This window comes from Microcebus murinus, chromosome 7, assembly GCF_040939455.1.
Source record: "Microcebus murinus isolate Inina chromosome 7, M.murinus_Inina_mat1.0, whole genome shotgun sequence".
Classification (NCBI taxonomy): Eukaryota; Metazoa; Chordata; class Mammalia; order Primates; family Cheirogaleidae; genus Microcebus; species Microcebus murinus.
The window spans coordinates 18,024,272-18,041,370 of NC_134110.1; the positions used below are offsets into that span (position 1 = coordinate 18,024,272).

At 37.7% G+C, this 17,099-nt stretch overlaps 1 protein-coding gene across 11 annotated transcripts in view; it reads left to right on the forward strand.

Annotated features, from left to right (window-relative positions):
- Positions 1-16,397, forward strand: part of TJP1 (tight junction protein 1) — a 227,886-nt gene extending 211,489 nt beyond the window's left edge. For 8 of the 11 annotated variants that reach the window (XM_020289064.2, XM_020289067.2, XM_020289069.2 and 5 more), the window contains 6 exons: positions 683-910; positions 6,109-6,278; positions 8,196-8,673; positions 10,383-10,600; positions 11,880-12,023; positions 15,177-16,397. In XM_020289064.2, the coding sequence (XP_020144653.2) occupies positions 683-910; positions 6,109-6,278; positions 8,196-8,673; positions 10,383-10,600; positions 11,880-12,023; positions 15,177-15,271 (1,333 nt within the window). In that variant the 3' untranslated portion in view covers positions 15,272-16,397. The remainder of the gene's footprint in view (positions 1-682; positions 911-6,108; positions 6,279-8,195; positions 8,674-10,382; positions 10,601-11,879; positions 12,024-15,176) is intronic. The other 3 variants (XM_020289066.2, XM_020289068.2, XM_020289065.2) reach the window with 2 other exon arrangements.
- The last annotated feature ends 702 nt before the right edge of the window (positions 16,398-17,099 follow it).

Sequence of the window (17,099 nt, forward strand, 5' to 3'; positions counted from 1 at the left end):
GCCATTATGTTAAGCATATCTACACAATGAGGTAATACTATTGTTTTCTGCATTTTAAAGACATTCAGGCTCAGAGTAAATAGCTTGCAGGACTTGTTGGAACTGGGGAGAAACAGGCCAGCTGCTCCTCAGCCTAAGCAGGGCCTCATCCTACTGCTAATAAGTGACAGACTATATTTGAGTACAGTTCTTCTGCCTAACCAATGTTTTATTTGCCCAATATACATTTGCGCTTGTGACAGAATTACTATCTAACAATCAATGTTTAATGACTTACTTCCTTCCTCATCTATCTGCTTTCTGTGCCTTCTAGAACTTTGGACTATATAAAGTCTGTCATTTATTGTTGTTGAGTTTGATATATGTACTTTGAGAAGTTTTCTGCTGTGCTGGTTACATTCCCCTTTCTAATTAACTCACCTGCTATGAGCCCCCTAACCAGATAATCTTTGAGCTTATGAAATTGTGTTAAGGAAGGACCCATGAGCCAGAAGGAGGCTGTGTTTTGTGCATACTCTATGATGACTTAGGGTTTGGGATATCCATTTTAACTGTTTGCGCAGTCAGGTCCTGGCTAATCATAGCAGTCAGTGACGAGGTCAAGATAAGATTTATACATTTCATTTTCTTTATAAAATTAGTATCTTAAAAGTTGTTCCATTTGCCATTCATTATGTGTCAGAATCCCAGAACCTCAAAAACCTCAGCCGAAGCCACCTGAAGATATTGTTCGGTCAAATCATTATGATCCTGAGGAAGATGAAGAATATTATCGAAAACAGCTCTCATACTTTGACCGAAGAAGTTTTGAGAATAAGCCACCTGTGCACATTCCAGCCAGCCATCTCCCAGAGCCTGCCAAGCCAGTTCATTCTCAGAATCAATCAAATTTTTCTAGTTACTCTTCAAAGTAAGTTATTTCACCTAAGATTTAACCTTTTAAAAATTAGATGCAGCATAAAGATTTGATTGCATAAAGTGGAGTTAATCACATGAAGTTCAATTTTGAAGGAAAGTAGTTAAGCATAATACATGATTTCTGTAAACTCTTAGTGGTTCAGCATTATACATACTTTTTAGTTCTGGGATGTGTGTTTTTTGTTCTTAATAAAGTTTTTGCATTCAAAGAGATGCTAAAATCAAAGAGTTTTTGACAGAATAGAGCAGGGGTCCTCAAATTTTTTAAACAGGGGGCCAGTTCACTGTCCCTCAGACTGTTGGAGAGTGTGGCGCACATTCCACACATGCGCACTGTGGGCCCGGGACGGACGAGTCGGCTGCTAAGCAGGACAGGCAGCGGCGGCAGAAACACCCTGTGGGCTGGATAAATGTCCTCAGCAGGCCGAGTGTAGCCCTCGGGCTGCAGTTTGAGGACACCTGGAATAGAGTATAAACTAAAGACTCTGATTTTCAGGGGAATCATCAGAGTTTCTCCACTTTTGTGCACATACTTAATGATGGTTCTTTTCCTTTTCTGTTTTTGTGTTTTTTTTTTTAAATATGAAAGAAGATGTGAGGAGGACACTGAGGGAAACACTAAAGAGGTGTTCTTTTTCCCAAGGCAAGCAAGAGCTTATCTTTTTTTATTATCGAAGCTTAAGAGTCACGTGAGGTGAAATGACAGGGTAGAGCTGGGACTAAAGCCCAAGTTTCTTGAATCCCAGTTATCTTTTCCCTGTTCTTTGCAGTTCCTTTCTGTTCAGTCGTCTCTTGGGTTCTCTTTTGGCTTTTCTTTCTTGTGCCTGCATGGGTTTGTATCTCTTGCTGGTTCTGCTTCTCTGGTGGAACCCTGACTAGTGGAGAATTTGGTACTAATCATTGGGTATAAACCCACATAGGCACAGGTGGGTTTATACGTCAACAAAACAGAACCCACAAGAACAAAAATAAATGTGGATTTGTCAAAAGGAATTCGTTTACACAGTTATGGAGCTTGCCTAAAGAAGGCCTAAGTCAGGGCGCAGGTGTTTAGGAAGGGACAATCTGGGGGGCGGGAGGGGGGGGAGGGGGGGCAGACTCTTGAGCTTTAGGAAGACCTAAGTTCTCTTTCAAAGGGCTCTGCTAATTATTTCAGGCCCACCTGGGTATCTCCCTTCTGATTAACTTAGAGTCAGCAGACTAGAGACATTACCCCTGAAAAAGTCCTTCACAGCAGCACCTGGATTAGTGTTTGTTTAAATAACTGGAACTACGGTTCAGCCTAGCCAGGTTGACACATTAGAAGTCATCATATACCAGTTTTGTGTCTAGATTAAAAGCACCTAGATTTTTACTTAATTAGATGCTAGGTAGTATCTGAACCTATCTATATCATTTGTCATATACTATTGAGTAAAAGTTCTTTTAGAATATACTTTAAAGCCTCTAACATTGTCTGTGTACGGTGTCTGTAATCCTAGCACTCTGGAAGGTCGAGGCAGGAGGATCACTTGAGGTTAGGAGTTCGAGACCAGGCTGAGCCAGGAGCAAGACCCATCTCCACTAAAAATAGAGAAAATTAGCTGGGTGTGGTGGTGCATGCCTATAGTCCCAGCTACTCGGGAGGCTGAGGAAGAAGGATTGCTTGAGCCTAGGAGATGGAGATTGCAAGTGATCTACAATGATGCCACTGCACTATAGCCAGGGCAATAGAGAGAGACTCTGTCTCCAAAAAAAAAAAAAAGCCTCTAACATTAAAAATCTGATTTTAATTACCGTTGTTTTTTGTAAGACATCATTTGAAGTGAAGACTTAAAACATTTTTCCCACCGCCATCCATTTAAATCTTTATAAAAGAAAGCAGTTTATGAGAAATACAAATGCAAACTTTGAGTGCTACATTGGGGATTATGTCAAATGCAAATAGTGTCTTATACTAGTGTTAGGACCCTGCCCTGTACAACACCAGAAAGGTGCCACATAGCACCTAGATAGTGTCAATACCAAGGCAAGCTAGGAGCTCACCTTTGGTAAAATAAAAGGATGGACCCGTTAATAATCATTTTTGCTTACTCCATTAAACACATTCATTCCTGTCAGAAGGCAGCCTGACATGTAGTTTAAAGAGATGTTTGTTTATCCTTTTACATACTTGATAAATAGGGTACAATCTTAAAAGAATACATTTAGATCTAAAAAGTAAAACGTTTTGCCAGGGAATCAAATGAAAGGTGTTTTTTTGTTTTGTGTTAATTTGGTTTTCCAGAAAGAAAACTTAATAGCTTATTTATAATATATAACTTTTAGATAGAGTCTAGAACACTACCTGGTATACAGTAGGGGCTCAGCAATTACTTGTTGCATAAATGAAGCTTAACAGGGCACAATGTACTAGGTGCATCAGCCACCCTCCGTTTCCTTAATATAGCTCTGGAGAGGAACCTGTGTCAGCTGATCATAGTTTTCACAAGGATATAGTACCTTTGAAAGAACTCGATAGCATCTGTCTTTGTGAGTTTACCCAGATCTGTTTGATTTTACTCTATTGTCTTGAGTGCTGTGGGAATGAGGAAAGTGTAATTTGGGATGAATACTAGTATACATTTCCCTCCTTTGTTGTATAAAATTAAAAGTCTTATTTTGTTGCATTTTTTCATATAGATATTTAATGGTTAGAGAATTGGGAAGGAGAATGAAGGTCATAGAAGATGACTATGAGGGAAGCTGTTACTAAGCCTTCCCCTTCTACTGCTGTTTCACCCTCTTGCCCAATTAATACAGTTTCGTCAACTGGAAAATAGTTTAAAATATGGGACCGTCTTTGTCCTGCATTTCAAAACCATTTACTTTTAGTTTATCACTAATAGATTGCCTTCAGGCCTTTATTTCTTTCAGTAAAACACAGGAATTGCAAAAATTACCTTTCTCCAGATGTTATATGCTATATGTTCCACTTAAAAACACACCTCAGAAATGGTAAGAATTAGAGAGGGGAGATACCTTTGCTAGCACAGGACAAATGCCCCAGAAAGCAAGCAGATATTACCCTATCTTACAGTTTCATGGAGCTGAATTAGAATTGGGAAGATCAGGAGATAGTAGTAGCTCAAGACATTCACCTTCAAAGCAAGTTAGAAGGTTTCTAGGATTCTAAGATAGGGCTAGAAGAGCAGTTCTCCCACTAGGCCTGTACACATGCCCCAGCCCAGAGATTGTGTCAGTTCCTTTAGGACAATAGGAATTTTTGTCACCAGATCTACCTTTCAGGACTCAACTCATTATAATAGTGGTCTCAAAATCACTGATGGTGGTTTTTAGCTTTTTAAGATCTACATGCAAGACACTGATGTCCAGTTGTCTTTGTGTTCATGAGGCATGACAAGAAAGGCTGTGAAAGGCTCTACCCACCACAGGGCTCAGCTCATGACTGGAGATTGAGAAGGTGTTGTTAGAAAGAAACACATTAAAGGTAGTCATATTTCAAAGGCATGTATATTTCCATTTGCCCATTTATCGTTACCACTCCTTAGAGGAGCAGTATAGCTCTCATGTTGTATCACTTTTTCCTTTGTCTTCACTTAGAGAATTTCTTTTGCCTAGTCTTTTTTTTAAATGGGACATTTCACTTTCACTTATTCAGAGCCTGCTGATTATCTTTAGTTACTGCTCCTTAATTTGGTCTCCTCATTTCTTTGCTCACCATTAGCAGCTGCAGCATATAAGTAGTCAGAGATGAAAGAGGAGCAAAACTCAAGCACATTGCTTTTCACTGGGGACACCAGTTAAAGTATGTGGAGAGTGGGTGGGTGTAGCTGAATTACTGTATTTTATCTATTGTTAATTTCCTTGGCTAAATGAGAGTTAGTGATACGTTCTTTCATAGATCAAGTTATGTTGAAATGGTGGATGTTGGTTGATGTTTTAAAATGACATTTGAGTTCCATTTGCTGCAAATTTACTTAGTTAGATTGACCATTTTCTTTCATTTTTCTATTGCGCTTGCTTTGCCATCACCTAGATTTCTTGGCTCTTACACTAGCTATGACTACTTGAAAAGGAACGTCAAGTGGTAAGACTGGCAATTAATGTGAGGCTGTTACATAAGGTGTCCCACACTGTGTCATTGGCATTATGTGCACTTTTAGATCTTAATGTCATCTTTAAATGCTTAGACTAAATGCATGAAAGCAAAATAACATAGTTTTAAAGCTAATCATAAGACTAGACTTCTTCAATAAAAGTCTTACATGAAAATGAACCTGCATTCCAAATGTATATGTTATTGTTTGTGCACATAAAGCCAGTGCAGCTTTGGCACTCTGCAGTAAGGTTTAGATGGCAGTGTTGCAATTATGGGTCTATTTAAAAGATTTCTTCTGTGTGAATTTTGTGTGTTACATACTAACAATTGGCAATCTGAAAAAATAAGCATATGTGGCACAATTTGACTTAAATGAGCCTTATAAAATAAAGCAGTTTCTGCTACTCTAGTAGTCATTAAACAAACAAAAAAAATGGATCTGGTAAATCAAGGGCAAGTTTTAAACCAAAAGAGGTCTAGTTTTCTTAGTTATACTGGAATATGGCTATGCCCATTTGTTTATTTATTGTCTGTGGTTGCTTTGGGGCTGTAACAGATTTTGAATACTTGTGACAAAGACCTATGGCCCAAAGAGCCGAAAACATTTACTATCTGGCCCTTCACTGAAAAAGTTTGCTAACCCCTTGTCTGTGACATTGTTTTTTATGGTGCTCTGAGCGTGCCAGATGCCCAGGCTTTGTACCTTAGATACAAAATCAGAAATGGGTCTAAGGAAGATTTGTGCCAAAACATTTTTTTCCAAAATATTTGTAAGATTTTTTTAAATCTACCAACTGTTACTTATTTTTTGTAAATAACACAATTAAATGTGAAAAGTATACCCAAAATTTCATCTGCCTTTTGGTTGCCATCTTCTGGATGTTCTACTAATATTTTGAAAGTATCTGTGCTGTCTGGACATTTCTTGTGCTGATGAGTGGTTGAATTTGTTTGTATATTTTGATAGAGTAGCTATGTATACTCATGAAAATAAATTGTGAAACTTTTGGAATTTTTTTTGAAACTTAGGGTTACATGGAGGGATGAGAACTTGTTTTGTAAATGTGAATACATTTTCAGGTGTAGGCATTTTCTTCATTTCTTAACAGGGGAAAGCCTTCTGAAGCTGATGCCGTGGATAGATCATTTGGTGAGAAACGCTATGAACCAATCCAGGCCACCCCCCCACCTCCTCCACTGCCCTCGCAGTACACCCAACCTTCTCAGCCTGCTACCAGCTCTTCCCTCCACGTACATTCCAAGGGAGCACATGGTGAAGGTAAGAAGTTCAGAAGTTAACATTATCACTATACTACAGTAATACTTAAGAAATTAAATTTTTATAGTTTCTAAGCAAAATGATTTTTACACAAAAAAATACACACTTGAAACTTTTGGACTGAGAATAGTAAAAACAAAGGATTTTGTTAAAAGTATAAAACATGTCCTGTTTTTATGACTAGGACCATTATATTGACAAATTTGTTAGCTAAGTAGATTTTAATCTGTTTTATTAACATAGATCAATTTTATGCCAGTCTCTAAATCTTCTGGAAGTAGTATTTGTTTACTGGTATTTCTAAATTTACATATTTTAATGGTTTATAAAAATTGCTGTTTCATCTTCACACACGAGCATCAGAAAGCCATAAAGTTTCACATCATGTGTATCCCACAGCACCTTGCCTTTTGCATTTACATTCCTTGGTAAAATCTCAACAAGATAACATCATATGGCTCCAGTTTATTCATTTTAATAGTTGTGTAGTATTTTACTGTAAGAATATAAACCAGTTTATCAATTCTCCTGTTGGCAGACATTTTCCTAGTACAAACACTAGTTCTCATTTATGTAGGAGTCAAATTCAAGGATATGTAAATCTTCAACCATACATGTAGTTCTGGATTGACACTATTTTATATTGTTTCCACACGCTATCCTGTCTATAGGTGAAGACAGTTTTAATTCTTCCTTTCCAATCTTCATACCTTTTTTTTCTGTCTCTCGCATATTACACTGGCCAGGACCTCCAGTGAAATGTTGAATAGAAGTGGTGAAATCAGACATCTCTTGCTAGTTCTCCATCTTTAGGAGAATGGATTTAATGTTTCGCCTTTTTTTTCTTTTTAAAGAAATAGGCTAGAGTGCATTGGCATGATTATAGCCCCCTCAGCCTTGTACTCCTGGGCTTAAGGGAACCTCCCTGTGTCAGCCTCCCTAGTAGATGGGGCTACAGGTGCATACCACCACGCCTAGCTAAGTTTATTTTTTGTAGAGACAGGGTCTGCCTATGTTATCCAGGCTGGTCTCAAACTCCTGGCCTCAAGCAATCCTCCTACCTTGGCCTGCCAAAGTGCTGGGATTATAGACATAAGCCACCATACCCAGCCTAATGTTTAACCCTTATGATGTTAGCAGTAGGATTTTTGTAGATACCCTTTATTATGTTTAGGAAGTTCCCTCTATTTCTAGTTTGCTAAAAGCATTTTGTTAAATTTTTTTTTGTATGTATTAAAATGATCATATGAGTTGTATCCTTTAATCTCATACTATTGTAAATTATGTTACTATGTTCATGATGAATTTGGATTAATAATTTTCTTGTCTTGTAATGTCCTTGTCTGGTTTTAGTCTCAAGGTTAAACTGGTTTTATAAAAGAGAGCTAGGACATGTTCCCTCTTCCTTTATTTTCAGAGTTTATATAGCAGTGGTATTATTTTTTTCTTAATTATTTCATAGAATTCAGTTGGTACTGTTTTACACTGCTTTCAACAGTACATGGGAATCCCTGTTGTTCCACATCTTTGCCAACACTTGTCATTATTAAACTTTTCAGTTTTGCCATTCCAATAGGTATGAAATAGTATTGAATGGTTTTTGTTTGGTTTTGTTTTACAGTGTCCTACTTAATAGTGAGGTCAAGTATCTTACTGTATGGTTATTGGGCATTCTAGTTTACAGAAACTGGCACTAATCTTTGGAGGCTTAGCAACTCCTAACTCCAAGGCTGCAGGGTACACGAATAGCACCTGTCCCTCTTCATCACATGTAGCCTTCAGCGTTCAAGAGTCACCCTCTGTGCAACCAAGGCCTTGACTCCAGTACCAGGATAAGTTAAGCTGGGAGAGGTATCAAAGGGGCTGTTAAAACTTCTTTTAGGAAATTTTTTAAATGCTTATATGTTTATTTTTCAGGTAATTCAGTATCATTGGATTTTCAGAATTCTTTAGTGTCCAAACCTGACCCACCTCCACCTCAGAATAAGCCAGCAACTTTCAGACCACCAAACCGAGAAGATACTGCTCAACCTGCTTTCTATCCCCAGAAGAGTTTTCCAGATAAAACTCCAGTGAATGGTGCTGAACCGACTCAGAAAACGGTCACTCCAGCATACAATCGATTCACACCAAAACCATATACAAGTTCTGCTCGACCATTTGAGCGCAAGTTTGAAAGTCCTAAATTCAATCATAATCTGCTGCCAAGTGAAACTGCCCACAAACCTGACTTATCTTCAAAAGCCCCCACTTCTCCAAAAACTCTTATGAAATCACACAGTTCAGCGCAGCCTCCTGAGTTTGACAGTGGAGTTGAAACTTTCTCTATCCATGCAGATAAGCCTAAATATCAAATAAATAATATCAGCACAGTGCCTAAAGCTATTCCTGTGAGGTAAGATTTTTGCCTTTGTTTAAAGCATTGGCCCTTTGATTTTTCTTAAGTGAGTTTAATGTAGTTGATGTGACTTGGGACTTGAAGTAATAATTTTAACTCTTTAAACTGAACAGTGTTGTTGCAGTGAATGCCATTATGTAGAAGCTCTTCCAGGAGGTACAAGATGTTAATAAAATAATAAAGCTAAGAGCCATGTATGGTTGATAGGTATCATCATTATCCCTATTTTACTGAATACTGAGGTTGAGTGACAGTAAGCAGTTTGCCCAGGGTCTCACAGCTAAGGTGAGGTGAGCCTCGATTCAGCTGCTGGCCATCTGACCTCAGAGCCCATGCTTCATGGCTGCCTATAACTTTCTAACCTCCTACTGCTGAGGTACATGAGGAAAATATCTCAAAAACATAAGTATCAATGTTCCTCATTTATTATTTGTTCACCAAGGATGCTAGAAATTAAAGATGTAATAACCTCAAAGAGACTGTTAAAAAAATCAGAGTAAGATGGCTGAGCAGATGAGACAAAGCAAGCTCGCCTGGAATCTCACTCCAGACACTCATTTTCTGTCTTGTCATTAATTAGTGATTGACCAGACCCATTCTGGCCACATACAAGCTCATCTCAGCCTCCTAAATCAAGTTAAACTTTCAAGTCATCCACGAAGCAGCAGCAGACTCACAGGCAGAACCAAGGGCCAGGAGAGCCATCTGCAGGCTGCTTCCCAGGAGAAAGGATGGTTATGTCCATGGCTGCCTTCCTATCTCTGTGTGCCTCCTAGGTGGTCAGGGATGGGGCACAGGAGGCTTCTGTGCAGGAGCTACTTGGTGTTACCGGCGATGGCCTTTGTTCCCTTGCCATTGTGCTACGGCTTTCAAATACTGCTATTTTGTTGGTCCATCTTTCTGCTCATCTTTGAGTGCTGGCTCACAACTTCCAGAAGTCTTGATAGCCTCCATTTTTGAAGCAATCATTATTACCACATCCCTTTTCCCCTTGGCACTCTTTGATTACTAAGTTAATCTATCTTTCATGAATGTTTTGGGAAGCACCCATACCAAAGTCCTTAGCACATGGAAACTTGGAATCCTTACCTTTGGCAGTATGGGCATTTGATACTCAGGGAGTGCTAAGGAAGGGCCATACATGTGCCCTTAAAATCCTAGGGTGATTTTGGTAAAGTATAAGATGCCATCAGTTGTAAGATTCATCATCACTAAGAAGGGAATAAAAGTACTACCAATTAACTCTGACTTACCATCAAATTTAAAGCATCCATTTCATGGGTGTTAAAATGTCCTTCCATAAAACTCATGGTACAGGTTGAGTATCCTTTATCCAAAATGCTTGAAACCAAAAGTGTTTTGGATTTTGTATTTTCTTGGGATTTGGGAATATTTGCATTGTACTTATCAAAATGCTCTAATTAGCATTTCTTTTGGGCTTCATTTTGTCACTCAAAAAGTTTTAGATTTTGGACCATTTTGGATTTCAGATTTCAGATTTTCAGGTTAGGGGCATTCAACCTATATTTAGGTGAGCAAGGTGCGAGGTTTTGTACATTAAGATTGCAAAAAACTTACCTTGTTGAAGCAAGTAGCATCTTGATTATATGGAGAAATAAATATGAAACCACCTATTAAAATATAGCAGTAAATGGAAAGTTCCTATATTTTATCAGAAATTTACTCATCCATTTCTGAACTCTCAGTCCTTCAGCTGTGGAAGAAGATGAAGATGAAGATGGTCATACTGTGGTGGCCACAGCCCGAGGCATATTTAACAGCAATGGTGGGGTGTTGAGTTCCATAGAAACTGGTGTTAGTATAATTATCCCACAAGGAGCCATTCCTGAAGGAATTGAGCAGGAAATCTATTTCAAGGTCTGCAGAGACAACAGCATCCTCCCACCTTTAGATAAAGAGAAAGGTAAATGTATTTATATTTCTACTTAGTTTTAATAACTTAAGAGTTATCCTGTGTGTACTTGCAAGCTTAAAGTGCTCAGCTAAAGGGATAATCCTGCAGCCTCTCTCCTGGTCCACTCTGGGCCAACCACATGTTCCTTTCATCAGGGAGGGCCTGTCAAATGAGCACTGGAGGGGAGTACCCTGGGGTACACACAGGCATGCAGTGTGTGGCCCCAGGTAAGGCAACAGTGACCTTCCACATGGCCTACTTTACTTTCAGTGCAGAATCAAAAGTGACAGCAGGGACTGGCCATGGGGCATCCCTCACACATGACTGCTGGGCAGTCTGGGCTGAGCCAACCAAATTCATCTTTGAATTAGTCAGGCCTTCTATCTCTAGAGATGAGATAGCTAACACCCATTCAGGAAGGTGTTGCTTTGCCTGTTAACTGATTGTAGAATGTAAACTACTTGGGGCAGGTGCTGTCTTCCAGAACCTAGCACCTAGTTAACACTCAACAGTGAATGAGGTGTCCTTAAAGGATACTACAATATGTTTCTGAGCTGCTTTAAGGCAAAGAAGAATGCTGTCATTGTCATAATCTTTGTGGGATCTACCAGGACAATATGATGATGAACTGTGAGAATTTCTTTTAGCATCTTTTAGCAGTACTTTACTTCCTTAAATACATTACTTTAGCTCACTTTCTTATATTTTCCCAAAATGCTAACATTTGATTATATACTCTGATTTGAGGATATCGTGTTTTAAAAACCAGTGGGACTATGTTAGCCCTGCATAAATCCCTTCAACCAAATCTGTAACAAACAAAACATTAAAAATGGAAAATATAAGTAACATTTGTAAGAAGTGTATTTGACTATGTTTTGTACTATATACTGACAAGATTCACTGCAGTAGCCACTAGATGCATGTGGTTATCTAGCACTTGAAATGTGGCTATTTTGATTGAAAGGTACTGGAAATGTAAAATAAACACCAATTTCAAAGATTTTGTATTTTGATTACATGATGAAATAATATTTTACTTATATTGAGTTAAATAAAATATTAAAATTGACATCTCCTGTTTCTTGGTACTTTCTAATGTGGCTACTAGAAAATTTAAAATTCCATATGTGTCTTCTGTAAAATTTTTTTGTTCAGTGCTGGTATAGAGAACTAACCCCATTGGGCTTTAAACTAAGTATATGATTTAAAGTGGGGTAAGGAGAACTGTGGGTCTAAAAGAAGGCTGCTATCTAACCTCTCCACCTGTCTCCTTCCCCAACTTCAGGTGAAACACTGCTGAGTCCCTTAGTGATGTGTGGGCCCCATGGCCTCAAATTCCTGAAGCCTGTGGAGCTGCGCTTACCACACTGTGCGTCCATGACTCCTGACGGTTGGTCTTTTGCTCTAAAATCATCCGACTCCTCGTCGGGTATGCTGTCTTCACTCTGTCCTTTGGGGGCTTTGGGTACTGTCATTGATTAATACCTGGCCTGATGATGTTACCTGTGCTGTTTGTTAGCAGATCTCTACCTCTGTGTCTGTGGCCTTGTAGGCATCACCAGTGTTTTCAGATTTATATGTAATACATATATTTTAAACGAATATGGAAAGGTAGAGAAGTTTCTGCCTTTTAAAAATTGATAATTTGGCCAAAGATTGACTATTTCTTAGTGTTCAACAAAATTGCTCTGTCAAAATTTTTAGGATGCAGTGGGAGAATTATTTTTGTCCTACAAATAAGTTATTTTTTATCTTCTTACTAAAATGATTTTATTCCTTTATGTAATTATTTGTAGTTTTGGTTACTATTCTTTAATTTCTTAATCTACAAAGTATATATACCAGAGAAACTGAGATAAAATATTTTCCACTGTGATCATACTTGGCCATAGTTTTTAACGTAAGACTCTAACATCTATTACACACTATTTTTAAATGACATTTTGTTCTGAAGATCATAATTTCAAAGTTTCCATTGCATTTTCACATTTCTCACTTCCTTGAATGACTTTAGTCAGTTACCAATTGGAACCTTCTTTATCTTTGATATAGATTATTTTAAGAGAATCTGATACAGAAAAATAAGAATTTAAAGTCCTACTTTTCAATTTTTGATAAGTCAGATGAGCATTATATAGTTTTAGTTTGGTATAGTATGAAGAAAGGTTTATGGTATAAAGGTTATAGTAGGCACATATTTTAATATTACCGAAGAAAAAAATTATATGTATTTCCTCATATTTACAAGTACCTCATTTTCTGCAAAAATGATGAATTAATTTTAACACAGATATTAAAGCTATTTCTTTAGGGACTCCAACAAGAAACATTTTACTAGGCTAGTTTGGATTAGTGAATTAATGTTAATAAAATTATGTCTAAAATATGTTTTCTGAAAGTCAGGTGGTAGCATGAGATCTCATTGTTTTCTAAACCATATTAGGATGAGAATCCTTAAAATAAATGTCTACTATACTTACTTGCTTAGTAAGTGATTTTTCCTAGATATTAAATGAAGTGTAAATGATTTACACATTTGTTATTTTCATTGTTTTATGCTGTACGACATAAGTTGTTTGGTTAGATTGAAACAGCTTACTTTTTCTGTTTTAAATTTGAGTTTATTCACCCAGAAAATAAATGTATCTTTATGTAATCCTATATGGCTTTAGAATGTTTTGCTACTGTAAATTTCTGTTCAAAAAGCCAGTGTAGATTTTGATAACTACTGACTTAAACCCAACAAAAACTAGTGTATTAGAAAGAAATTCAAACCTAAAGATATTTTGTATTTACTTTCAAAGACTTGTCATAACTTTATCTCATTGCCTGAACAGTTCTTTATAGTATTAAATAAGTCCATATATATCTGTAAAATTAAATCACTTTCTTAAGCTGATGAACTCATTATGAAATGCTGTTTATTGATTCCAGACATTGCTTAGGTGATGGATAGTAGACAGGATTCTCAGCTGGCACCATTAACATTTTGGCCAAATAATCTTTTTTGTAGGGGCTAATCCTATTCATTGTGGAATATTTAGCAGCTTTCCTGGCTTCTACCTCCTAGATGTCAGTTGTGACAAGCAAAAATGTCTCCAGACGTTGCCTCATCAGGGGTAGAATCACTCCTGGTTGAGAGTTATTCCTATAAGGGAAGCAAATCAGCAGTTTTGACTCTGGGCTAGCTTGGATACCACAGAGACATACGGTCATTCTAACTTTCTTCATGTTTACTGTCCACTACCAGGGGTTCTTAGCTCTAGCTGCCAATCTGAAATCACCAAGAGCTTATTAAAAATTCAGGTTCCAGGCCGGGTGCGGTGGCTCACACCTGTAATCCTAGCTCTCTGGGAGGTCGAGGCGGGCGGATTGCTCAAGGTCAGGAGTTCGAAACCAGCCTGAGCAAGAGCGAGACCCCGTCTCTACTATAAATAGAAAGAAATTAATTGGCCAACTAATATATACAAAAAATTAGCCGGGCATGGTGGCGAATGCCTGTAGTCCCAGCTACTTGGGAGGCTGAGGCAGGAGGATTGCTTGAGCCCAGGAGTTTGAGGTTGCTGTGAGCTAGGCTGACGCCACGGCACTCACTCTAGCCTGGGCAACAAAGCGAGACTCTGTCTCAAAAAAAAAAAAAAAATTCAGGTTCCTGAGACCTACCTAACACTTACACAGTCAGCAAATTTTTGAAGCTCCACAAATGATTTAGTTGTGTAGCAGGAATCAGAGCTGAGCAGCTCTGTCTTGCTAATTTTTTTTTATTTTTTAAATAAGGGGGACTAGGGTCTTCAGGAACCAGATGCTACAGAACTGTTGGGATTTCATTTGTTGGTCTGTAGTTGAGTATGAGAAATGTGTTCTCATTCTCAACTCAAATGGATGATCATGTAATTATGGTCCAGACTTTTGAAAGTGAAAAGGTACTATTAATAATTATGTGGGGCCAGGCATGGTGGCTCCACACCTGTAATCCCAGCACTTTAGAAGGCCAAGGCAAAAGGATCACTTGAGGTTAGGAGTTAGAGAACAGCCTTGGACAATAACAAGAGCCAGTCTCTACAAATTTTTTTTTTTTAATTAGCTAAGTATGGTGGCCTAAGCCTGTAGTCCCAGCTATTCAGGAGGCTAAAGCAGGAGGATCACTTGAGCCCAGGAGTTTGAGGCTATAGTGAGCTATGATCATGCCACTGTATTCTAGACTGGGCAACAGGGCAAGACCCTGTCTCAAAAAATAATAATAACACAACAACAACAATGATGATGATTATGTGGACTCAGAGGCAAACCTGGACTGTGCAGGCATTTGGTTGCCCTAACTTTGAGTCATTTTTTGAAAAGGTCAGTGAATTCGATAACATAATAAAAGAGAAGTCTGAAACAGCTTTTGAGTTGTTGGATGCCAGCAAGTCTGCATTGAAATATAGCACTAAGAGTTTTGATGTAATAAGTACAATATGCTAAAGAAAGAAAAGAAAATTATATCTAAATATATGTATTTGTATTTGCCCCATAATTGCATAGCATTACTGATAGCAGTTTAGCCAACTGTAAATGACATCTACTTCTTTTTCTCTCATAGGTGATCCTAAAACCTGGCAAAACAAGTGTCTTCCTGGAGATCCAAATTACCTTGTTGGAGCAAACTGTGTTTCTGTCCTGATAGACCACTTTTAACTCTTAAAATAAGAACTTGATTAAATAATGTGAAACTGGGTTAAACTTACTAAATCTAAATGGAACCACTCTATCAAGTATTATACTTTTCTTAGAATTGATACTACAATTTGTTAGTATTAAGCATTTGTTTGACTAATGAAGATTAGTGAGCACACCCCTGGTCAGGCAACATGCTACAAACTGCATGTTTGTGATTGATGAACTATTGATATTGGCTAGAGGTTCAAAGATATTTTACTTTGTGATTTTTGTAATTTTTTATGGTCATTGCTTAACTTCACATACTGATTTCCGTTAAAATACCAGCCAGTAAATTGGGGGTGCATTTGAGTTCTGTTCTTTCCAAAGTACACTGTTTCAAACTTTATTATGCCCCTGGCCTAGCATACGTACACATTTTATTTTATTATGCATGATGTAATATGCACACATTTTTTAAATGCACCTGGAATATATAACCAGTGTAGTGGATTTAACAGAAATGTACAGCAAGGGGAATTTATAACTTTGGGGGGAGGGAGGTCAAATGAAGACAATTACTTATTGTATATGAAAACACATTTTTCTTAGGGAAGGACACCAAAGCATGTGAGACTGGTTCCATGGCCTCTTTGAATCTATAAATTAACCATATCACCACAGACATACTAACCAGCAGGAATGCCTTACCCTCATGTTTTTAATTCTTAGATCATTCTCGCTGTGTATTACTAAGTTTTTATGGTTTTTGTGCACATCTAGATACCGTATCATGAAGAAGATTGAGTAAATTGTGGATTGGTGGTTTTAGAAATATATAATCACCAAGAAGAAAATCATGGTGTGATTTGGGAATTTTTTTTTTTTTATACAAGGGGCAGTGGTTGTTTTCTGTTCTTTTTGGCTATGCATTTGAAAATTTTGAAGTTTTAAGGATGCTTGTACATAATGCGTGCATACCACTTTTGTTCTTGGTTTGTAAATTAACTTTTATAAACTTTACCTTTTTTATACATAAACAAAACCAAGTTTCTAAAGGCTACCTTTGTATTCTCTCCTGTACCTCTTGAGCCTTGAACTTTGACCTCTGCAGCAATAAAGCAGCATTTCTATGACACACAAGGTCATTTTTTAAGAAAAAGAATGCACAGAGTTGTTACATTTTTAAGTGCTGCATTTAAAAGATACAGTTACTCAGAATTCTCTAGTTTGATTAAATTCTTGCGAAGTATCCCTACTGTAATTTGTGATACAATGCTGTGCCCTAAAGTGTATTTTTTTACTAATAGACAATTTATTATGGCACATCAGCACGATTTCTGTTTAGATAATACACCACTACATTCTGTTAATCATTAGGTGTGACTGAATTTCTTTTGCGGTTATTAAAAAATCTCAAATTTCTAAATCTGCAAAATAAAACTTTTTAAAATAAAATGTTGGTTTGGTCTGTTTGCCCACTGTGTCTCTAGTTTCATGAAGATTTAAAATCCTGTTTTAAAATCCTACACGCTAAGCCTCGTCACCCAGCATGGCCTGCCACCTCCTCAGATCTGGTGTTGTGCATCCAGACTCTGTCGCCATGGCCAGCGTGTGTGGGTGGGTGAGCAGTGCTAGCTGGAAGGGTTCAGGATCGCCGCCAGTCAGGAGAGTCTCAAGACAGTGGGAGAAAGCAGCAGGCTGACTATAGACTGTCTTGTGTTCTTTCTATTGCATGTATGAGTACATGTGCATTTATGTGTGTGTTTGCGTTTGTCAGGACCAATTTGTATATGATTCTATTCCCAGGAACAAAACACAGTCATTTTATCATGTCACCATATTTGGGGGAAGAAAATGGTTTTCG